At 45.0% G+C, this 25,310-nt stretch overlaps 1 protein-coding gene across 1 annotated transcript in view; it reads left to right on the top strand.

The window, feature by feature from the left end:
• Positions 1-25,310, top strand: part of LOC139228134 (serine/threonine-protein kinase Nek9-like) — a 106,118-nt gene that overhangs the window by 46,799 nt on the left and 34,009 nt on the right. The window contains exons 9-13 of the mRNA XM_070859327.1: positions 7,703-7,857; positions 9,782-9,986; positions 15,939-16,083; positions 17,406-17,506; positions 20,633-20,851. Of these exons, the coding sequence (XP_070715428.1) occupies positions 7,703-7,857; positions 9,782-9,986; positions 15,939-16,083; positions 17,406-17,506; positions 20,633-20,851 (825 nt within the window). The remainder of the gene's footprint in view (positions 1-7,702; positions 7,858-9,781; positions 9,987-15,938; positions 16,084-17,405; positions 17,507-20,632; positions 20,852-25,310) is intronic.

The raw sequence follows: 25,310 nt of genomic DNA, 5'->3' as shown, positions 1-25,310 counted from the left end.
CAGGTGCCCCTCCAAGTTGCACACCATCCTGACATGGAAATATATCGCCATTCCTTCATCGTCGCTGGGTCAAAATCCTGGAACCTCCTCCTGAACAGCACTGTGGGAGAACCTTCACCACAAGAACTGCAGCGGTTCAAGAAGGCGGCTCACCACCACCTTCTCAAGGCCAATTAGGGATGGGCAATAAATGCCGGCTTTGCCAGCGACACCTACATCCCGTGTATGAATTTTTCAAAATTTACTGTCACCATGTTGGGTTCTTCTGGTGTTTTGTGTGTTCCAAGTTTGAATCTCTGTTTTTATTTCAGATTTTGAGCAATAAGGAAGTAAAAGGTTATGGGGAGCGGGTAGTGAAGTGGAGCTGAGTCCATGATCAGATCAGCCATGATCTTATTGAATGGCGGAGCAGGCTCAAAGGGATAAATGGTCTACTCCTGCTCCTATTTCTTATGTTCTTATGTCCAGCATCTGCAGTATTTTGCTTTTATATTGAATCTATTTTTATCCTGTGAATTCGCCCTTTAGTACCCCATTATGTTGCATTCAAGTGTTTTGTCAGGTAATGCAGTTTGCTCCATTTATAAAAATGATAAGGACTGCAGTAGGCCAAGGAGATGAATCACCACCACCTTCTTGGGCAACTAGGGTTGGCCAATAAAAGTGACCTTGCCACATCCCGAGAGCAAAACCTTAACAAGCTTTCTTAGAAATAGTGATCAGAAAACATATCTCTTGGTGCCATTAGTGGCTTTTCATGATCAGATAAGGGTCAAGTGAGATTAACCAGGCAATGTCATGGTTTTGTGTTGAGTCTCACAGCAGGGAGGTAACTGGCCGAACTCATCCATCCGCAGAGGAGGAAGTAAACGACAAAAAGGCCACAGACTGGCCAATCTTGTCTAACTTTGGCAAGCAAAAGTTGAGTAGTGAACTGGGCAACTTTGTCCCGTTGAGGCAAATGAACGAGAGAGAGCGAGGCTGTGAACTGCCTCACCCCCACCCCATTGAACCGAGGTCTGTGAGTGAGTGGCAGTTCAGAACTAGCCGACTTTGTTTGACTGAAGAAAATAATTGAGGATGAGAGGCAGCCCTGGGGTTCAAATGTGACTTTTTTTTGGTTGGATGCTCTGCACTTTGGCAGTTGATCTGGCCTCTGGGCTAAAGATATTACGAGTCAGAAAATGTATGGCCATTTTTCTGTTTATATTACTTTATTATTGTTAACCTTTCACCCTCGCCTAACAAAAATGTCAGTCACAAAAGCTATTGGCTGGGAAAAGCAAACGGCAGAAGGTCAAGGGTTGAAAACATTAGTTCCAGTTTTGCAAAGATCACATCCTCAAACTGGGGAGCAGGAATGTAATATTCACACTGTTATCCATTACCTTTAATGATCTGCTTGTGAGAATAAGGGTTCTTATAACAGGAAAAAGCTAAAGAAATTCTGAATTTACCTTCCTATTTGTTTATGGTGTTACCCGTCCTATAAAACGATCAGCTTAGAAAGTGCTTTTTGCTGGAGTTAGTGGATGGATGCTCAATTCATTTCTATGGCGTTCCTCTGTCTGCTATTGTAATGCCGACATTAACCCCTATGCTTAAATATTCCTGTTTACAAGCACCATTATTGAATGTGCAGAGGTAACGACATTGAAACTGGTCTACGTAGAGACCAATGGCCGGCTGGGTATGTGTGTCCCCCTCCTCCCCCGCTCCCCCCAGTCTTCCCCCTCTGCTTGTGCAGCTACTTCTCATCAGAACTCACTTCCACAGTCACATCACTGAGTGTGTCACTGCACCATTGTGTGACTGTACACAAATTACAATGTAACTGCCCGTAATGGAGAGACTCCTGGCAAAAGTGAGGGAAAAGTTAGTCGGTGTTAGTGCATCACTGACCCTCGTTATAGCACTCTTCTTGATACATTGGAACTATACCTGCTGGGTCTACTGGATGTGGGTGATACTGACAATCCATAGTTACCCCAAGATGATGGTGATGGGTCTTAGCAGTTGTGTACTTCTTACAGCAGAGGGTCATTTCAGAGGGTCTTAAGAGCCAGCCACATTGTGTGAGACTGGAGTCGCCATGTAGACCAGACTGGATAGGGGTGACAGGTTCCATTTCCTAAAAGTACATTGGTGAACCAGTTGGGTTTTTCCGACAGTTTTGCATGGTCATTTTTTCCCGATGTTAGTCCACAAGTTACCAGTTATCTTCCGTTCAGTTCCACAACTTGCTGTGGTGGGAATTGAATTCATGACCATGGGTAGCGAGTCCAGTTCCAAAACTACCAAGCTTCCTTCTGAAGTGAGTACACTGTACATCATGTATGGGATTGATTTTTTTCGCTGTAGTGTCTTGGAGCACACTTTCCCAGAAAAGTTAAATATCTGACACTTTTTATTTGGTGCATTTTGCAACATTTTGCAATGGACCCTTTCGATAAATATTCTCTGATGTGTACATATCCCACTAAGCTGGACCGACAACTATACCAATAAATCATGAATGATGTGGTAACCTAGTAGCAACATAATATTGATGTTTGTTTCTTGCTGTACCCCCATGCTTCTTTCAGCCTGGAAATATCAGTATGATATTTCCAGACTGCTATTTTAACACCTCCATTAAATATCCATCCACTAATATCACCAACTATAATTTCTTGGTTTTGGTCTCAAAATTAATACTAATAATGTGATAATACAGAAGAAATAAAGTTCTTCATTGCTGCTCAAAATCTATGAAATTGTCATAACAATGGATGTTGTGTTCTATCACAAACAGTTGATCTATCATACTTCATCTGAAACCAGCTTGTTCTTCATGCAGTATCCTGCTAGCTCACACTGTGATATGTGTGCGTACTAGATCCGTGCAGCAGAGCAGGTCTCCAGTCGTCCTGGTTCAACCCTTGCCACTGGATAAAGGATAGCTCTGTCAAGCCCGTGTGGTGGCTGATGTGCAACGGTCACCACACGTTAAAAAAATTCACGCACAGGCATCTTCCACCCCCTCAACTGGAGTTCAGGACTGGAACATCGGGTCCCTCATTGAACATAAGAATTAGGAACAGGAGTAGGCCATCTAGCCCCTCGAGCCTGCTCCGCCACTCAACAAGATCATGGCTGATCTGGCTGTGGACTCAGCTCCACTTACCCGCCCGCTCCCCATGACCCTTAATTCCCTTATTGGTTAAACATCTATCTATCTGTGATTTGAATATATTCAATGAGCTAGCCTCAACTGCTTCCCTGGGCAGAGAATTCCACAGATTCACAACCCTCTGGGAGAAGAAATTCCTTCTCAACTCGGTTTTAAATTGGCTCCCCTGTATTTTGAGGCTGTGCCCCCAAGTTCTAGTCTCCCCCACCAATGGAAACAACCTCTCTGCCTCTATCTTGTCTATCCCTTCCATTATTTTAAATGTTTCTATAAGATCACCCCTCATCCTTCTGAACTCCAAGGAGTAAAGACCCAGTCTACTCAATCTATCATCATAAGGTAACCCCCTCATCTCCGGAATCAGCCTAGTGAATCGTCTCTGTACCCCTTCCAAAGCTAGTATATCCTTCCTTAAGTAAGGTGACCAAAACTGCACGCAGTACTCCAGGTGCGGCCTCACCAATACCCTGTACAGTTGCAGCAGGACCTCCCTGCTTTTGTACTCCATCCCTCCCACAATGAAGGCCAACATTTCATTCGCCTTCCTGATTACCTGCTGCACCTGCAAACTAACTTTTTGGGATTCATGCACAAAGACCCCCAGGTCCCTCTGCACCGCAGCATGTTGTAATTTCTCCCCATTCAAATAATATTCCCTTTTACTTTTTTTTTTCCAAGGTGGATGACCTCACATTTTCCGACATTGTATTCCATCTGCCAAACCTTAGCCCATTCGCTTAACCTATCTAAATCTCTTTGCAGCCTCTCTGTGTCCTCTACGCAACCCGCTTTCCCACTAATCTTTGTGTCATCTGCATCTGCATCTGTGAACTCATGTGGAAGCACGTCATCCTCGTTCGAGTGACCGCCTATGATGATGACCAATTCTGCACACGTTTTCATTCTCCTCTGCAGTGTCTTAGTAAATACTTTTCCGGGTATAGCCAGTAAGTTGACTCCTCTGTAATTGCTGCATTCGCTCTTTGTCTGATTTTTTGGAAGATTGGTATCATTCTGACTGCCAGAAAGCCTTACAATCCTCATCGGGAGATCATTTGTATCAGCGTGACCACTTGTGATTTGCTGTCTCGTGATTTGGTGCCAGGACTTTAGATCCAAAAGTAAAATATCGGTATAGTCAGTGTACCTTCCATTACAGCCCTGCTGCTGGATTAACAAGGATCACTGTTTAATAGAATGCCAGGAAACACAATCCCTTCCAGTATGCACCTGAAAGATTGTTCAGTCGAGAGAGTTTGGACGTTCGTGTTGAACTGGATTTACGCAGCTACTTGTACTAATTGGTCTTATTAGCGAGTCCCACCCACTGGACACTAGACCATCGATACTTGCTTCCTCATTTCACAATGGGCTGGAATTTCCTGGATCGCACGGGCGCAGAAATTATGCCAAAATTTATGCCGGTGTCTACATCAATCTTGCTGATGGGAACTTGCACTGACATTTCAGAAAGAGCTCATTTGCCTAAACTGGAATGTAAAAACCATTGTAAAACAAGCTGAACTGCAGAGCCCCAATAGGAGTAATAGCGAGTGGGCTGCTGCCATGGTTTCTCACTCTTGGAACCTCTTGCCTCTGCTGCTCCTCCTCCTCTTCCATTATTATGTGGAACAGGGGTATGCCCATTGGGAAGGCCATTCCAGGTGCCCTGTTCTTCTGAATGGATGCGGGGTCTGAAAAATGTCAGGTGTACTGAGTTCCACAACACTTTGGTTCAATGTAGTGCAAGTTCCAGAATTAAAAAAAAATTGCTAACAAACTCCAGAACGTAAAAATTAGGAGCGGGAGTAGGCCATACCTTGAGTAAATCTCAGTTACGCTGATATCAGGTGACTTAAGTCCATGCTGCGTCTAAATGTTTGGGCATAAATTTATGGCAGCGTATTCCTGGTGTAAATGTAGGAAACTCGCAAGAGCTGGTGTTTTGCATGGTGCGAGGAGCTACGTTAAAGAAGGGGAGAGGGTTACAGCAGACGTATTTTGGAAGCGGCACAAATAATCGAGGAAATTTGCAAGTACCGATGTTTCAGCGTAAAACGGACATAAATCAGTTACGCACAAATTTCCTCAGAAAAAAATGTTGCAGTGCTACACTTGTGCCATAGTAACTGTCCCACAATGAGACAGTTTCTTCAGGAAAGGGCAGGCAGACTAAATTATCATGGGAGGAGGGTGGAAGAACAATAAGGAATATTGACCCCGATTTTCCTCTCAGCGGAGAAGAAACAGCGCTCATCTTTCACCTCACTGACAGCTGCCCACAGACCTTTTGCAGGTTTGTCAGCAAAGATTTCCTCTAATCAGGCATCTTTTCCAGCGCGGTGCCCTTTACAGGGGATCTGTGGCTTGAGTGAACAGATCAAACAACAGCAAGGCTCTTTAACCAATCAGATTGAAGAGTCCTCACTGAGACACACAGAGTCCACACCAGGAAGTGTAAAGCAGGAAATATAAATTACTTTCAAGCGATGTACAGAAAGCAAAATAATTATCCAGAAATTAAGGGAGAGAAATAAAAGAGAGACAGAAATGATACAAAAAAATTTTATTTTCATTTTTTTTTTAATAAACTCCAACACTCATTTTCTTCTGAGGGAATGAAACTCCACACTTGCAAAAATGTTAGGGCCAGAGAGTTTGTTCAGCAGTAATTATTACTTACTATGCTGTTAAAAATTCACTTGCTCCTGAATGCACCAGCCCTAACTTTCTCGTTTTTAGTGCAGAACTCGCGGGCAAGTACGGCAATTTCACACCGTTGCAGTCACTTCAATGCAAATTTGATCGGCAAGGACTGCAACAGCGCACCCTGTGGAGGAGCAGGGTATTTTTGACAGCAACTTCCAGATTTCCGCGTTTAGCTGCACAATTGCGTATTTCAGAAGTTGCTGTTAGCTTTCTTCCATTGTAACGGTGAGCGCTGATAGCTGTACCGTTATTCTCATCGCAAACTCTGGGCCATTGATTATTCATATATTTTATAAAAGTGCCTTTGATATGAATAGTTCTTTCAAAAGGAATTGGAAAATGAATTGGACAGAGCTCCCAATAAAGCTGCTGCCATCTATCAGAAATTAACTTTAATCTTATTTCACTTTAGTGAGCAGAGCAGTAATCCTGTCCGCTTCCAGATAAATAGCCACATTAAAAGAGCAATAAACTATTAAAATCATTTCATGTTTGAAAGCTTGTGCATTAGATAGTTTCACAAAACCCTTTGAAATATGTAGATAATAATACTACCGATTGCCGTTTGCAATACAAATGTTCTTTTCACAAAAACCTTTCAATAAGAAAGCGCTTGGAGTTTAATGAGCAACACTTTGTAAAATGGCATCTGATGTGAGATTTATCAGAATTTTGTCAAATTTATGTGAATAATTTTCCCTTTGAGAGTTCTCTTTATCTAATGTCTAGAATTTCTTTTTAAACAAACTGCGGCAGTCTATTAAAGCCAGAAATAATCGAATTGACTTCTTATTGAAATATTTTGATGAAATACTGTATTGGCTTGGTTGGTCTGCAGTTTGAATCTATAGAGAGCATTGCTAGATTCTTCAGGAGTCTCCTTCTTCTCTGGATTATTGGGGAAAACTTTTCCTACCCCAGTGCTGATATGAGAAATTGTGAATTCAAGCCCCACTTCGGAACTTGAGACCGGGTGCAGGCTCGAAGGGCCGAATGGCCTACTCCTGCACCTATTTTCTATGTTTCTATAATCTAAGTTGATATATCAGTGAAGTACTGTGGGGTCCTGACCAATCACCTCATGTCCTGGTGCTGTCTGGTTACACCGGGGGAAGCGCACCTAAAAATCACAGCGCTATGGTCTGCTCCCAACCCCCACCGACCAGACCATGATTACCCCCCCCCCCCCCCCCGGACCATGTACATGATCCAGGGCTGGAAATTCTGATGCTTCTGGGCTTGGACAGGAGCAGAACAATTAGGGTGTGTTCAGCACATATGAGGTGCGTTCAGCACAGGGATGGGGCAGGGAAAGCTGCCCTATTCCGTTGTAGCTTGCTACATGTATATTGCAGTATTGTCTGACTGTTCCTGTACTCACTGAGAATCATAGAATGGCTACAGCACGGAAGAAGGCCCTTTGTGCTGGCTCTCTGCAAGGGCACCTCAGCTAGTCCCACTCCCCCGCCCTTTCCCCGTAACCCTGGCAATTTTTTTTTCTTTCAGGTACTTATCCAACTCCCTTTTGAAAGCCGTGACTAAGTCTGCCCGCACCACCCTGCAGGCAGTGCATTCTAGATACTAACCACTCGCTGCATACAGGAGTTTTTTTCTTATGTCGCCTTTGGTTCTTTTGCAAATCAACTTAAAACTGTGTCCTCTGGCTCTCGACCCTTCTGCCAATGGGAAACATGCCGCTGATTACCCTTCTGTGCACAGTAACTAACATGCTGTAAAAATAGAGTCATGGCTGATGCCCTCCTGTTTATGAACCAATAAGGCCGATGAGCAGGTCACTCTGTCACTCTGTCTCCCTTTCAGGTCGCCGTGACTGACAATCACATGATAGCGGTTGCTGCAGAGATGGCGGTGTACACGTGGGGGAACAATCTGAAAGGCCAGCTCGGTCATGGAGACCTGCAGTCACGTTCGCGACCCCAGCTGGTGGAAGCGCTCAAAGGAAAGTTTATTGTCAGGTAATAAAGTTTACGAGCACAAGGTTCAGAGGTTCTGGACCAAGGCAGCTTGTGAAGAGAAAGGACATAAACGACAGATTTATCTTCTAGTCTCTGATAGTCAGATATTAGGCTGCAGTTTGACTCTCAACATGGTGAAAGTAAAGAGTGTTTCAGGATGAGTATTGTTCGGTAATTTATTCCTTCTCTAGTGATTCCTGGGATGAGAGGACTGTTTTATCATGAGACATTGTGCAGCATGGGCCGATACTCTCTGTAGTTGCAAGGGATGTGATTACTTCCAAAGTGCTGTACATTTTTCACCAGTCCTACAGGCATTAATCAGATTAATTAGAAAGCTCGCCGATAAGGAGGAAACATCAATATTTGCAACAAAGAAATCAGACTCTGACAGACACAGAAACCTTCCACTTTATCGAAGGAAATTTAAAGATGTCCGTCACTGTGTAGCATGTAGAACAACAGACCTCAATGTTTGGGGAGAAAAGTTCAGGTTAACTTTATGGGGATTGCTTTTGGATTGCTGTAAGCTGGCACAGACACAATGGGCCAAATGGCTTCCTTCTTTGCAGTAAATCTCTACGGTCCTATATTCTGAGGATGACAGTACACTCCAGGCTCCTAGCAATGGGGTTGAAACTTGGAGTTGTGCTCGAGACACTTGCTAACTGTATTGTTTTTTAAAATTCATTCATGGGATGTGGGCATCGCTGGCAAAGCCAGCATTTATTGCCCATCCCTAATTGCCCTGGAGAAGATGGTGGTGAGCGGCCTTGTTGAACTGCTGCAGTCCATGTGGTGAAGGTACTCCCACAGTGCTGTTAAAGAGGGAATTCCAAGGATTTTGACTCAGCGACAATGAAGGAACGGCGATATATTTCCAAGTCAGGATGGAGTGTGACTTGGAGGGGAACTTGCAGGTAATGGTGCTCCCATGCACTTGTTGTTCTTGTCCGTCTTGGTGGTAGAGGTAGTGGGTTTGGGAGGTGCTGCCGAAGAAGCGTTGGGGAGCTCCTGGAATGTATCTGTCACTTGGCTTTCATGGAATCAAACACCTGGAAATTTTCCTCCAAGAAATTGGTAGTGACCAATAACAAATCTGTGTGTGTACAGGAGGCATTGGGGTAAAAGTTTAGCATGGGCAGTGGCACAAAGATGGCGATTCCACATTGGCTGCCTGTTATACACCCTGTTAGATATTTAATGCCATTAAAGTCACGGGAACTTAATATCAGTTGAGGAATGTAGCAGGCAGTCGATGCCATGTGCTACTGCCTGTAATGTATTTGCTTTGTGGGTTCTTTGCTTAAGCATTCATAGCAACACATTGCTATTAAGAACTAGTTGGTTTATTAACAAAGGTTTAACAATCACACTACACATTACCAGTTCATCCACCAGGCTCGCAACCGCATGCCTCATCGTGGATGACCTGGACCCAACTGACTGGGGTTTTATTGAGTCTTGTGAACATCACGTGACTGGCTAAGCCACTCTCACAATGCAACAGCTCTACAACTATTTTGTTGTAATCTGTAAAACATAAATCGTTAACTCAAATGCCCCCTGATTAAGGGGGGGGGGGGACACTAAAACAGAAACTTTCAAACAAGTACCCCCATGTTTTGGAGTATTTTATTTGAGGGCACCAACACAAATTATACAAGTGCCCCCTGGCTAAAAGTGGGGGGGGGGGCACTAAAACCGACACAATAAACAAATTAAATTTTGGACATCGACTTAATTCGAATCAAAATTTGTTTGCCGGGGGTGATGATGCATTCCGGTCCCTCCAGGCCGCGAGCATACTGGTGGCAACAGCTCTACATTATACCACCCAAGGCGAATCTCTACCCCTCTGTACCTGAGTGATATTAAATCCCTCAGGCTTCCTGCTTAACCATTGCAATGCATGTCTCTGCAGGGCCTGTTGTGGCGATGGATTCAGCGTGTTTGTCAGTGATAATGGAATTGTAATGACCTCTGGAGACGGAGCTCAAGGCTGCCTGGGACACGGGGACCACTTTAGCACCGCCAGGCCTTGTTTGATTGAAGCCCTGCTGAGTGTAAATGTTCAGGCCATTGCCTGTGGCCAGCACCATGTGGTGTGTGTCAGCGGGGACGGAGAGGTGAGTGACTTGTTTTTCAATGCGTGCGTTTCAGAAACTTCAGTATGATAATTTTTATTTGGAGATAGCCTTCACAGAAAAGGACTGCCTATTGTCCATACCATGAGCCAGATTTCTCTGCTGGTCTTAATCGGGAGTACTAGTGTTTACCAGTACCCCCCAAAAGGTTCTTCCTATATCAGCATCATAGGTGGTCCCTCGAACAAGGATGACATATTTCCACATGGGTTCACAAATGTTTCGATGAAGGACCCGATATTCCAGTCCTGAACTCCAATTGAAGGGGTGGAAGATGCCTGTGCGTGGATTTTTTTTAAACGTGTGGTGTCCGTTGCACACCAGCCACCACACGGTCTTTATCCAGTGGCAAGGGTTAACCAGGACAACTGGAGACCTGCTCTGCTGCACGGACCTCGTGCGCGCACATATCGCAGTGTGGGCTGGCCACTGCTGCCCCTGGGCCCTCGGCTCTTCTGGGCCCCGTACCCTCATTTACTGCACCTCCGCCACGATCTCTCGCTGCTCCTCCGCCAATGGTGCAGCAGAGAACAAGCAGTAATTTGTAGTAAAAAAAATGGAAGAGGTGGCTGGGACGTTATGGCTAGAGAAGATTACCCCGATAGAGTGGGACGAGGCCATGGAGAGATTTGAAAATGAGACTGAGGACTTTGAAGTTACAGTAATTTCTGTGGTTATGTCAATTGGAATCATAAGTTATGTATAGTGCAACACTTTAAACTGTCATATGTCATACTGTTTGAATTTGTTTGGTGTTCCTTGTCCACCACCTGTGCAAAACCCAAAAGTTGAAGTGCAGTATGATTGTAACCAGGCACATAAATCCTAAGGTCAGCTGCTGAGCATATGTTTGAGAACACTGAAGCAAAGGTGGAGGTGTTTGGATTGATCTGGTGCTGCCTTGTTATATGACCTCGGTAAAGGTGGGCAGAATCTTTGCAGTGTGCTGTATGATGCATATTCTAACAAAGCATAAGGGTCTGTAACATCAACTTGATGAGGAACACATGCCTGGAATGGAAGCAGAGGAAGAGCTATTTCATTAGGGGGAGTGGGGGGGCGGAGGTAGGGTTACATTGTGCAACTCTTCAGTCGACATTGCAATCAGGTGATCACAAGCCATGTGAAACATTTACAGAAATTCGTAAAACGGTCACTGCCATTTTTTTTGTCACGTTTGCTGGCATATGATATTTGTGAATATCCTGTGCATTGCCCGTGACAAGTCAGATGATAGGTTGCATTATAACGACAGGAGCATTATGCCATATAATGCGCCGTGTATTAAGAAGCATCTGTGTTTAATGTCGCCCTACCCAGTTAAGATCACCATGTCCAGTTGCTTTGTCTCGCATTCACCTCCCTAGCCGTGGCATTTTGGGGATTTCAGTTTCCACGGTGTCTTTGAACATTCTCTGCCCAATTTTCTAATCAGAATTGCGAGGGGAATGTGACTTTACAGGCATGACAACTCAATGGAAATTCATTTCCCATCCATTAATTTTAACTCTTAATTTGCTTCATGGGTTCTCTGCTTAAGAATTCATAGTAACACATTGCTATTAAGAACTAGTTGGTTTATTAGCAAAGTTTTAACACTAAACATAGAAACAAAGAAAATAGGTGCAGGAGTAGGCCATTTGGCCCTTCGAGCCTGCACCACAATTCAATGAGTTCATGACTGAACATGCAACTTCAGTACCCCATTCCTGCTTTCTCGCCATACCCCTTGATCCCCCTAATAGTAAGGACTACATCTAACTCCTTTTTGAATATATTTAGTGAATTGGCCTCAACAACTTTCTGTGATAGAGAATTCCACAGGTTCACCACTCTCTGGGTAAAGAAGTTTCTCCTCATCTCGGTCCTAAATGGCTTACCCCTTATCCTTAGACTGTGACCCCTGGTTCTGGACTTCCCCAACATTGGGAACATTCTTCCTGCATCTAACCTGTCTAAACCCGTCAGAATTTTAAACGTTTCTATGAGATCCTCTCTCATTCTTCTGAACTCCAGTGAATACAAGCCCAGTTGATCCAGTCTTTCTTGATATGTCAGTCCCGCCATCCCGAGAATCAGTCTGGTGAACCTTCGCTGCACTCCCTCAATAGCAAGAATGTCCTTCCTCAAGTTAGGAGACCAAACCTGTACACAATACTCCAGGTGTGGCCTCACCAAGGCCCTGTACAACTGTAGTAACACCTCCCTGCCCCTGTACTCAAATCCCCTCGCTATGAAGGCCAACATGCCATTTGCTTTCTTAACCTGTACCTGCATGCCAACCTTCAATGGCTGATGTACCATGACACCCAGGTCTCGTTGCACCTCCCCTTTTCCTAATCTGTCACCATTCAGATAATAGTCTGTCTCTCTGTTTTTACCACCAAAATGGATAACTTCACATTTATCCGCATTATACTTCATCTGCCACGCATTTGCCCACTCACCTAACCTATCCAAGTCACTCTGCAGCCTCATAGCATCCTCCTCGCAGCTCACCAACTTAGTGTCATCCGCAAATTTGGAGATACTACATTTAATCCCCTCGTCTAATTCATTAATATACAATGTAAACAGCTGAGGCCCCAGCACAGAACCTTGCGGTACCCCACTAGTCACTGCCTGCCATTCTGAAAAGTACCCATTTACTCCTACTCTTTGCTTCCTGTCTGCCAACCAGTTCTCAATTCACGTCAGCACACTACCCCCAATCTCATGTGTTTTAACTTTGCACATTAATCTCTTGTGTGGGACCTTGTCGAAAGCCTTCTGAAAGTCCAAATACACCACATCAACTGGTTCTCCCTTGTCCACTCTACTGGAAACATCCTCAAAAAATCCAGAAGATTTGTCAAGCATGATTTCCCTTTCACAAATCCATGCTGACTTGGACCTATCATGTCACCTCTTCCAAATGCGCTGCTATGACATCCTTAATAATTGATTCCAACATTTTACCCACTACCGATGTCAGGCTGACTGGTCTATAATTCCCTGTTTTCTCTCTCCTTTTTTAAAAAGTGGGGTTATATTGGCTACCCTCCACTCCATAGGAACTGATCCAGAGTCAATGGAATGTTGGAAAATGACTGTCAATGCATGCGCTATTTCCAAGGCCACCTCCTTAAGTACTCTGGGATGCAGTCCATCAGGCTCTGGGGATTTATCGGCTTCAATCCCATCAATTTCCCCAACACAATTTCCTGACTAATAAGGATTTCCCTCAGTTCCTCCTTCTTACTAGACTCTCTGACCCCTTTTATATCCGGAAGGTTGTTTGTGTCCTCCTTAGTGAATACCGAACCAAAGTACTTGTTCAATTGGTCTGCCATTTCTTTGTTCCCCATTATGACTTCCCCTGATTTTGACTGCAGGGGACCTACATTTGTCTTTGCTAACCTTTTTCTCTTTACATATCTGTAGAAGCTTTTGCAGTCTGTCTTAATGTTCCCTGCAAGCTTCCTCTCGTACTCTATTTTCCCTGCCCTAATCAAACCCTTTGTCCTCCTCTGCTGAGTTCTAAATTTTTCCCAGTCCCCGGGTTCGCTGCTACTTCTGGCCAATTTGTATGCCACTTCCTTGGCTTTAATACCTGATTTCCCTGATTTCCCTTGATAGCCATGGGTTGAGCCACCTTCCCTTTTTTATTTTTACGCCAGACAGAGATGTACAATTGTTGTAGTTCATCCATGCAGTCTCTAAATGTCTGCCATTGCCCATCCACTGTCAACCCCTTAAGTATCATTCGCCAATCTATCCTAGCCAATTCATGCCTCATACCTTCAAAGTTACCCTTCTTTAAGTTCTGGACCATGCTCTCTGAATTAACTGTTTCATTCTCCATCCTAATGTAGAATTCCACCATATTATGGTCACTCTTCCCCAAGGGCCTCGCACAACGAGATTGCTAATTAATCCTCTCTCATTACACAACACCCAGTCCAAGATGGCCTCCCCCCTAGTTGGTTCCTCGACATATTGGTCTAGAAAACCATCCCTTATGCACTCCAGGAAATCCTCCTCCACATTTAGCAATTACACAAAAATTACCAGTTCATCCACTAGGCTCACAACCACCTGCCTCATCGTGGATCCCCTGAACCCAACTGGCTTGGGTTTTATTGAGTCTTGTGAACATCACATGACTGGCTAAGCCACTCACAACTCAACAGCTCAACCAACCTGTGAGCATATTCACCGGTGCATACGTTACAAACTCCTGTTCCCGAATTTCTGATTTGTGTTCCCTTGCACACTGGGAGTGCTGGATCATACAATTTGTCCCATAATTTCCAGCTTGATATGATATTTCAATGGGATTATTGATGTCATTATACACCTGGTCGAGTTTCATCTCTCTGCTGGACAGTTTATTCTGTTCACTGGAGTTGCTCGTTTACTCATACTGGTCTACTTGCCATCTTCACATTTTGTACAGTTATGGAATTTATATTCACTACTTCAGTCACCCGAATGCTTTATGGATATAATCCGAAATTATCCTCTTAATTCTAGTTACTCATTAACACATACACACACAGCTACCGAGACTCTAAGGTTTACAGTCCTGGTAGCACTTTTATCAAACTTTCACTGTTTGGCAGTTCTCCTCCTTCAACTTTTCTCCAAAAGGATTGAGAAGATGAACAGGGAAAGAATATTTCTACCAGTCAGTGAGTTGTTAATGAGGGACATAAATTTAGGATTCGTACTAAAACATAAAGAGGCAGGGGCAAATTTTTTCCCACATATTGGGGTACAGATTGCCCCCCACCTGAAACGGGGTGCTCCCACCCCACTTCGGAGTATATTACCGCAGCTTAAAGGGGAGAGCCTTCACGTTTTTAAAACATCGGCCCACTGTGCCACCAGGGAGGCCAGCGGCTTGGCACCCAACAGGGGGTGCCAGGCTGCCTGTTGGCGGCCCGGCCAAACCCGGGGGCATATTTTTCGGGCTGACATGGCAGTCGGCCGACAGAAAAAAACATGGCGGCAGCAGCAGTGGGCCCTCTCCTTCAAGGGAAGCCACACCGGCTTTGCAGAAGGCCACAGCCTCACTGGACCACCGGGGAAAAGCTTGTTTTGGCACTGCCGGGTGGGCCGAAAATTTTTCAAAGGGAATGTTGACGTCGGGGGGTTTCGATCAGCGGTGTGCGCAGTGATGACGTGCTTACCGCCCATCAGCAACAACAGAGCGGTAACGGGGGGATCGGAGCATCGCTGGGAAAACTCAGGAGGGCAATTGGGCTATCAGCGGCCATTCCACGAAAGGTCAGCGGCCATTCCACGAAAGGTCGGCGGCCATTCCACGAAAGGTCGGCGGCCATTCCACGAAAGGTCGGCGGCCATTCCACGAAAGGTCGGCGGCCATTCCACTCGGCAGCATGGCCACCGCTTTTCGGGGGTAACAGGCCTTAAGAAAAGGGGCAATTTCGGCCCTATAGTGTTATCACAACATGGAATGCATTACTGCAAATGGCTATTGAATGCAACAATTAAGAGGATATGAAAAGGATAATTTTCTGACTATTTGCTGGCGGCAAAAAGCTTGCACATCATCGGCGCACATCAGAAAATGACATTAAATGAAGGGGAAAAATATTGAAAGGGATAGTGGGAAACACATGAGAGTAGAGCTCTGGTGTAGAATGGGAAAAATGGCCTTTTATGCTGAAATATCTGTGATTCTATGAAAAGCAGACACATTTACATCTTGTTTAGACTCTGTAAAACTGGTGTCACATGGCCACTAACCTCGCATGTCCCCGACGTTATCCCAACATGAATCTTTTTGGATTTGGCTAGTTTGAACATCACAGCTAATTGACTCACTTCAGGATAACTGAACTGAGTTGAGTTCAACAAGTTTCTGATTCTAGAAATAGCTGTTGCTGTATTGAAATGATGGAGAATGAGCTGCGGTTGACTTTCTAGGTGTTTTCGTGGGGCAATGGAAAATACGGAAAACTGGGGCTTGGGAATGACGATGATCACTGCTTGCCGATGGAAGTAACTTTTGTGGAGAAGGTCTTTATAAGAGATGTGAAGTGCGGCTTGGATGGGACCATGTTCTTAACAGGTGGCTAGATGTATATGTATTATACTTTAACTCCTTATAAACAGTGAAATTCATTTAATTCAGCATAACAGAAACTGTACAGTAATCAGCTAATTTACTGTTAGAATCAATATACCAACTAAAGGTTCAGCCCTGTACAGAGTAATGACGTTTTCAATTCTTTCTTGCCTTTGAACTGGTCCCACTCCTTTTCAGACTACTCCTCCAACTTCAATTTGGATTGATCCTATGCCTTATCTTTAAAATGCGTCTGCACCTCCTCCAGACTAATCCAACACCTATTTAGATTGCTCTATCTCCCACGCCTTCTCTACAGACTGCCCCCATACCTTCTCTCCAGACCAATTTGAAACCCAAACTCCACCCTTCAGCACATTGCCCCCGATCAGTAGGTAGGGCCATTCTTTTCATTGTGATTTTCTACACAGTGAGTTCCAGATCTTCACTCACAGGCAGGAACAGCTAAAGACCGAGTTCCTCTCGCACACCTCTGAGCAATTAGTTACAACGTGGCATTAGCAAGCTTCTGGGAGCAAGGTTCGTGCTGACACTCAGAATCGCCGAGTGGCACATGAGCCAGCGGAAATCACAAACAATAGGAAAAAGAAATGAGCCTCTATCTTTCTGACTGTTCACATCATCAGTACTTCTCTGTCAGTCCTTATTAAGGTAGTAATTCAAAATTCTCATCCTTATTTTCAAATCCCTCCATGGCCTCGCCCCTCCCTAAGCGTGCGGCAAACTAGGCTCCCTGCTGTGGCTCTCGTATTGGACTGTACAGCCGCCTAAAAACTCATGCTAAGAGTGGAAGCAAGTCTTCCTGAATTCCGAGGGACTGCCTATGATGATGAAGCCCCTCCAGCCCCACAACCCCTCCAAAATGTCTGCACTCCTCTTATTCTGCCTTCCTGAGCATCCCTGATTATAATCGCTCAACCATTGGTGACTGTGTCTTCTGTTGCCTAGGCCCCAAGCTCTGGAACTCCTTATCTAAACCTCTCCGCCTCTCTACCTCTCTTTCCTCCTTCAAGATTCGCCTTACAACATACCTTTTTGACCAAGCTTTGCGTCACCTGCGCTGATTTCTACTTATGCGGCTCGGTGTCAAATTTTTATCGCATAATGCTTATGTGAAGCATCTTGGGACATTTCACTACTTTAAAGTCGCTATATAAATACAAGTTGTTGTAATATTCAGTCAGATTTTTTAAAGTTGTATTTTCCTTTGAACAGATAAATGCTTCTCGTACTTAATGTTCAATTAAGAACAGTTTTAGCTCCATAGTTAACACGTTCTGAGAATTTTGCTTTGTGATCAATAGATACTGATAGCCTGCTGGCTTGTGGTAATAATCAGTACAATAAACTGGGACTGAATGAGAGACGAGGCCTTCTCATGCAGATGACAATGCTGTTTGCACGAGTGAGTATTCTTTAACATAAGAGCAAAACACTGCGGATGCTGGAATCTGAAATAAAAACAGAAAATGCTGGAAGTCACAGCAGGTCAGGCAGCATCTGTGGAGAGAAACAGAGTTACTGTTTCAGGTCTGTGACCCTTCGTCTCCACAGATCCTGCCTGACCCGCTGTGATTTCCAGCATTTTCTGTGAGTATTCTTTAATCTCGGGTGTTTCACTTACTGGTACTCTCGACGGGGTACCTTTTGATATTTTATACACAGTCAGCTTCTTTTAGTTCACGTTGATATGAAAAGCATCCCATACATTTGCCCTAACAACATGATTGAGTTCATTCCCGTTGACCTCCGACTGTTGTAAATCTAAACTTCAGCATTTTGCTACGAGTAGTATTCCATTCACAAACTGCTCAATGGTAAGGATGGAGTTTATTTCTGAACTACCGCTGACAGAACATTTTTTTAATCTATTTATGTTTTGCTTTCTGTGGAGTTGCAGAGCTAGGCTCTCATACTGGCTTCCTGACGCACTGGTTAAAATAAATATTTGCAGCCAGTGCAGGTGTTATGAATTTATGTTCAGTTGTCCCCGCTTTGGGTCATGAGCTGGAAAGGTTACACACTGTGGGCTATAATGGCTGTCCACTATGGGCCTGTGGGATATAGAGGCTGCACATTGGGATCAGCAGAAAATATAAGGGCAGAACATCGTCTTCAGGGCCTTGGTGGAAGAGCTTGTAGGACAGAAGCGCTTATTGCACACAACCTGCTCATCATTTTACATCCATTAAATAAAATTGTGAGCAACTCATTCCAAAATTTGTGATAAGCACCTCCGCCCTTACACTGAGGGCATAGCCCTCACAGTGGGTGGGAAATACCATTAACATCTAATTCTCTTATTTCCCAACTCACGACCAATCTAGAGAGAAATGAGAAGTAACTCACATAGCATAAATTATACTCTATAATAGTATTAATTTGTCTGTCCTCAATAACACTGACATGCATCCTTTTATGTAACATTAATCGCAAATGCAGCACCAATCATTATATATAACCCTGCGTCAGTGTTCCCAATAAGCCACACGGCCGTGCAGCGCTCCAGGGAACCAGTGCAGTGGCTTGCTAGCACCTCACTGCAAAAAAAAACGCATGCCAGATATTTAGAATGGCCTCTTAAAGTGGCCGCACAGTGCCAAAAATAATTACAGGGAACATGGCTCTGCGTTCCTCTGTATACTAGTGCCCTACAGTATATAACTGTTGTAACAAGGCTGCCAGGTACTGGGATGCATTTGAAAAGAATATGATTATAAGCCAAGGTAAATGCTTATGAACCATTGGTAAGCCCATAAGAACATAAGAATTAAAAGCAGGAGTAGGCCATTCGGCCCCACGAGCCTACTCCACCATTCAATGCGATCATGGCTGATCTTCTACCTCAACTCCACTTTCCTGCACTGTCCCCATTTCCCTTGATTTCCTTAATATCCAACTTGATGCCTTAATATTCAATAGTATGTGAAATCCAGTGTATCTTGCATTAAAAAGACATTGATGCATTGAAAAGCATAAACTTGATTTTAGGACCCAAAGCTCTTGAGATATGACGATGAATCAACAGAACTGCTTTCTCATAGAAGAGAAAATGAGAGAGGACGTGCACGTTTTTTTTTTAAACTGCTGATATGAACAGATTATTTAACTTGTGATCAGAGGATGAGGTACCATGAGCAAAAGCCTCGGCAACACTAAAGATCGACATCAGTATGTTTTCCACAGAGTAGTGAAGAGACACCCATCAAATGTCTTTACTGTGCGAAATATAACAGCCACACATCAGATAAACTGCAGGCCTGGGCAGCAGTCGGCAGGTAGAGGCAGAAGCAGTTGGCAAATCATCCCGGCAGCATGAGGCCCAGGAGATTTTAACTCCAGGGGCTCATAGGCCCAGTCAGGTTATTGCCCGAAGCTGGCAGAAGGCAGCACTGGCCAGCGGCCAGGAGAGAAGTGTTGGGTGGCAGAAGGTCGCCGCCAAAGACCGAAGATCGGCCTGCAGCGCTCGGGTCAGTCGCTTGAAGGAGGTTCGAGAGAGCCTTGCGATCCGGGGGGGTGAGCTCGGGGCAGGGGAGGCCTGAACATTCCTTGTGGGGTCCAAAGGAAGCACCCCTGCTCCTCAAAGAACGTTTGAAAAAAATACTGTTTGGGCCAGCTGTGGCTCAGTGGGTAGCACACTCGCCCCTGAGTCAGAAGGTTGTGGGTTCAAGTCCCACTCCAGGGACTTGAGCACAAAAAATCTAAGTTGACACTCCTGTGCAGTGCTGAGGGAGTGCTGCACTGTCGGAGGTGTTGTCTTTCAGATGAGGTGTTAAACCGAGGTCCTGTCTGCTCTCTCAAGTTGACGTAAAAGATCCCAGGGCACTATTTTGAAGCAGATGCAGGGGAGTTATCCCCGGTGTCCTGGGGCCAATATTTATCCCTCAATCAACACAACAAAAAAAAGATTATCTGGTCATTATCACATTGCTGTTTGTGGGAGCTTGCTGTGCGCTAATTGGCTGTCGCGTTTCCTACATTACAACAGTAACTACAAGTCAAAAAAGTACTTAATTGGCGGTAAAGCGCTTTGAGATGTCCGGTGGTCATGAAAGGCACGATATAAAGTCTTTCTCTTCTGATCTACTGCCTTTCCCACAACGTCTTCCTCGTGCAGGCCTCTGGTTAATGTCGGAGTCGAGCCCCGATTATGCCATCAGTGTCCTACCGGCAGATGTAAAGAAGGACCTTCCTACTGCAGGTTAAAATTGGAACCTGCAGGAAGAGAGCGGCACCTCGTCAGATAAGTGCCACGGGAGGTTTTTAAACTGCCTGCCCGCCTGGTTCCCGCCGGGCAGGCATGGTTAAAATCGCCCTTAGTTCGGATAAGGACACTGCACGTTGGGGAACAGTGGGATATAGAGCGTGCACACTGGGACCAGTCGGAAATATAGGCTGCACAATGTTGGGAAACAGAACTTTAAATAGAAGCCACACAGAGGCTACATAGCAGGAAACAGTTGCAGAGGTTAAATCAATGCTAACACCTAAGAACAAAGTGTAACCTATTCTGTTCCCTTCAATATTGCAGACAGATGTTGAAGGCAGAAAGGTTCCCACAGTCGTGAAGGCATTGAGAAACCACCGTGTGAGGGATGCTGTGCTGGGTCCCTCACACAGCATTGTACTGGTGGAGCCTGGAAACATTTATTCCTTCGGGAGGAACGCAGAAGGTCAGCTGGGTACAGGCAACACCAAACCCTATAAAGGGCCAGTGCATGCAAAACAACTCCAGCATAGAACTATCACCGTAAGTAGCACTGTAGACTAGAATTATATTTACTACACTGAATAATTACAACTATAGGTAATATAATTGTGTTTTAATAAAATTAGAATGAGGAAAAGAGATCTTCAAGACATTTGGTTGACCTTTCAAAACCATTCTGATAGCTATAGCTAGCAGCTCTATGTGTTATCAGGATTAAATATAATATTTGGTTAGGTAAAATTTTCAAAATCTCTATATATAGTAAATTCATTTAATTTATTACAACCAGTTGCAAATGACCGTGCCTTATAGCGATGATGGTGTTGGACTGTAGGCTACAAACTCTGTCCCATAGGTAAGCTCAGGGCCGTCATCCTGATTGTTCCTCATATTGTTGTCCTTTTTATATAGGGCTCAATTTTCCCCAGAGATTTGCACTTTTTTTTGGAGCAGGCTGCTTTTTTTGGCCTAAGTTAAAAATCCACAGCTTCCCCAAACAATTTGCACCAGCGTAACTCAGTTAGTTACAATTTTTTTTAGGTAAGTTTTTTTTTCAGCCAAAGGGGGCGTAACCTGCCACCCGCGCCAATTCTGGCCATTTAGGGAAGTTTGGCCAGCTGAGAGTTACTCCAGTTCTGCTTACACCAGGATAAGTGGCCTCTGCAGAAAAATCTTCTGGAGAGTTAAAGAAATCGACGCAGATAAGTGTAGCAGATGCCCGGACACAGAGAGAGAGAGAGAGAGACCAGGGGACCGATTCAGGCGACGGACCTTTGGCTGGGGGCATTGGAGGTAAGTGGCTGCTATATATTTCAATGTGTTTTAATGTGTTGGGAGCTGGCTGTATGTTTCACTTTGCAGCCTCAGCTCGCATTGTGTCCCTGGTTACCATGGCAGCCCGATCTTTTTGGCGCAGATCAAGGCTCCACCCCCAAAACTAAAGGACAGGTTAGGCCACGCCAAAATGAAGAAATCCAACGGGGAAACTTAGAACATTTTTTTTGGGCGTACTTGGGCCCCAAAAAAGCGGGCGTAACTCTTCAAGTACGCCAAAAAAAAAGCTTTGGGGAAAATTGAGCTCTATTCCTTTACTTTAAATAATGCACCACATCTGTTAATGCATGTGAGGCTTACTTCTGAATCACTCTCCTTCTGTACTCTATCTTCCTATACATGAAGTTGGACAGCACCAGCCATTGCAAGAGCTATAGGGAGAAGCAGCCATTTCACGTGCTTGGGACATTCCAGATGCTTCAGTCAATGAATTACTCTTGAAATGTAGCCACTGTTGTTATGCAAGTAAACATGGCAACCAAAATGTACACAGAACGTCAAATAACACAAATGACTAGGATTTATTTCTACAGGTATAGAATTGAAGAGTAGGGAAGTTATGCGAAACCTGTATCGGACCTCGGTTAGACCACACTTGGAGTATTGCGTACAGTTCTGGTCGCCGTATTATAAAAAAAATATAGAGGCTCTTGAGAGGGTGCAGAGAAGATTTACAAGGATGATACCAGAAATGCGAGGGTATACATATCAGGAAAGGGTGACCAGACTGGGTGTCTTTTCCCTTGAAAAAAGAAGGTTGAGGGGTGATCTAAGAGAGGTCTTTAAAATTATGAAAGGTTTTGATAGAGTGGATACAGAGAATGTTTCCACTTGTGGGGAAGAGCATAACCAGAGGCCATCAGTATATGATACTCACCACAAAATCCAATAGGGAATTCAGAAGAAACTTCTTTACCCAAGGAGTGGTGAGAAAATGTGAAACTCACTACCACAGGGAGTGGTTGAAGCGAGTAGTATCGATGCATTTAAGGGGAGGCTAGACAAGCATATGAGGGAGAAGGGAATAGAGGGTTATGCTGATAGATTTAGATGAGGAAAGATGGGAGGAGGCTCGAGTGGAGCATAAACGCTGGCATGGACTGGTTGGGCCGAATGGCCTGTTTCTGTGCCGTATATCCAATGTAATCCTGTATAATCCTGTGTGACGAGTTAATCTGTTTGGTGGTGGTGGTTTGGTTGGACTGCTTTCTTGTTTTTTGTTTCGTTTCGTTGCTTTAAACGTCAGATTACACACATACTCAGTTGTAGGAATGCAGGATCAGATGCTTATTGAAACCTCATCCTACACAAAACCAGTATGAGAGCTCAGATCTCTTTCATACTACACCATTCCAGTATGAGCGAGCTACTGAGACACCACATTTTCCATGATTCCAGTATGAGCGAGCTGCTGAGACATCACACTAACCATGAATCCAGTATGAGCTTCTAAAACAGTGTTTCTTTACATTTCTCGATTATCCGTACACGGATCCAACGGGAAACCATTGTAACGGGATTTAAAATTCTGTTGCGAACAAGTGAAAAGACAGCTCCAAATAATTTGGAAAAATTGCCTTCCAAACAGTGTGCTCATTTGTATTTGCTCATTCTCTCTCTCTCACACTCGCACATTCTCGCTCTCTCTCTCTTTCTCACACTTGCACATTCTCTCTCTCTCTCTCACTCACCATAAGAATCACCCTCCTCTGCCCTCGCTTTGTTGGTGTGTGTGTGTGTGTGTGTGTGTGTGCTGCCGCAGCCGCTGTCTCTCGCGGCCGCCGCTGACGTTGGGAACGGGGGCAGTCCCGGCACCGGGTTTCAGGCACAGAACCTGTACATGCATGCTGGTAATGTCCATCTTTTGTTACCGTTTGTATTGATTCATTAACGTTTTAACTTATAAATGTAAACTCGCCCTAACGATTGTATTTATTCATTAAAGTTTTAACTTTAAAATGTAGACTCGCTCTAATGGAAGAATCGTTTACCCGATCCCCGAGGGACCCGGATAATCGAGAGTTGCCTGTACTAGAATTTGCATTTGATCACTACATTCCATGCATACTATCAATAAATCATGGCACCTCAAGGATACGTACAAATGCCACAGAATAACAACTTCAACTAAACAGCCAGACATCCAACTCTTCTAATTGCTTTACTACTGCAATAAAATGTAAACAGTTATCAAGTTGACACATTCAGATATGGCTGAATGACTCTTACACCTCCAATATTATCTTTCCCCTGAAGACATCCTTTCCCCCAAATCCTCTTAGCCAATTTACAATCCACGCTCAGCAGGGAGCTGTTTGAACTTTTAACGCAGCATGTTCTGGTCTCACAGACTGCACAGAATGAATAGCGAGGTATTCGGGTAATACGGACTTTCGCTCCTTCAGGTTGTTTGTATAAAGTTTGGCCTGGACACCGAGAGAACTTCTCTACTCTTTGAATAGTGCCATAGAATCTCTTGCATCCATCTGAAGAGACAGATGTGGTCTTGATGTAGTGCCTCATCTGAAAAACAGCACCTCCGACAATGCAGCACTCTCCCAGTACTGCCCCTCTGACAATGCAGCACTCTCCCAGTACTGCCCCTCCGACAATGCAGCGCTCTCTCAGTACTGCCCCTCTGGCAATGCAGCACTCTCCCAGTACTGCCCCTCCGACAATGCAGCACTCTCCCAGTACTGCCCCTCCGACAATGCAGCGCTCTCTCAGTACTGCCCCTCCGACATTGCAGTGCTCTCCCTGTACTGCCCCTCCGGCAATGCAGCGCTCTCCCAGTACTGCCCCTGCGACAATGCAGCGCTCTCCCAGTACTGCCCCTGCGACAATGCAGCGCTCTCCCAGTACTGCCCCTCCGACAATGCAGCATTCTCCCAGTACTGCCCCTCCGACAATGCAGCGCTCTCCCAATACTGCGCCTCCGACATTGCAGCGCTCTCCCAGTACTGCCCCTGCGACAATGCAGCGCTCTCCCAATACTGCCCCTGCGACAATGCAGCGCTCTCCCAGTACTGCCCCTGTGACAATGCAGCGCTCTCCCAGTACTGCCCCTGCGACAATGCAGCGCTCTCCCAGTATTGCCCCTCTGACAATGCAGCGCTCTCCCCGTACTGCCCCTGCGACAATGCAGCGCTCTCCCAATACTGCCCCTGCGACAATGCAGCGCTCTCCCAGTACTGCCCCTGCGACAATGCAGCGCTCTCCCAATACTGCCCCTGCGACAATGCAGCACTCTCCCAGTACTGCCCCTGCGACAATGCAGCGCTCTCCCAATACTGCCCCTGCGACAATGCAGCGCTCTCCCAGTACTGCCCCTCCGACAATGCAGCACTCTCCCAGTACTGCCCCTCCGACAATGCAGCACTCTCCTAGAACTGCCCCTCCGACAATGCAGCGCTCTCCCAGTACTGCGCTGTATTGACCTAGCTTTTGTGCTCAAGTCCTGGAAATGAAAGATCATATTCAGACCGCATTACATCCTGATACTTCCCCACCTGTATGCCCGCCTGTCCTGTCGAAGAGATTGAGAAGAAGCCAGCAATATTTTCACCTTTTTAAAACCTGTCAACAGCTCCATTCTGGACATTGAATCTGAATAATGTTAATGTTAAATCCATGACAGTAAGAATGATTGTCTCCAGCCCTCTTC

Source organism: Pristiophorus japonicus, chromosome 17, assembly GCF_044704955.1.
Source record: "Pristiophorus japonicus isolate sPriJap1 chromosome 17, sPriJap1.hap1, whole genome shotgun sequence".
Classification (NCBI taxonomy): Eukaryota; Metazoa; Chordata; class Chondrichthyes; family Pristiophoridae; genus Pristiophorus; species Pristiophorus japonicus.
This window is presented reverse-complemented; position numbering and strand designations above follow the sequence as displayed.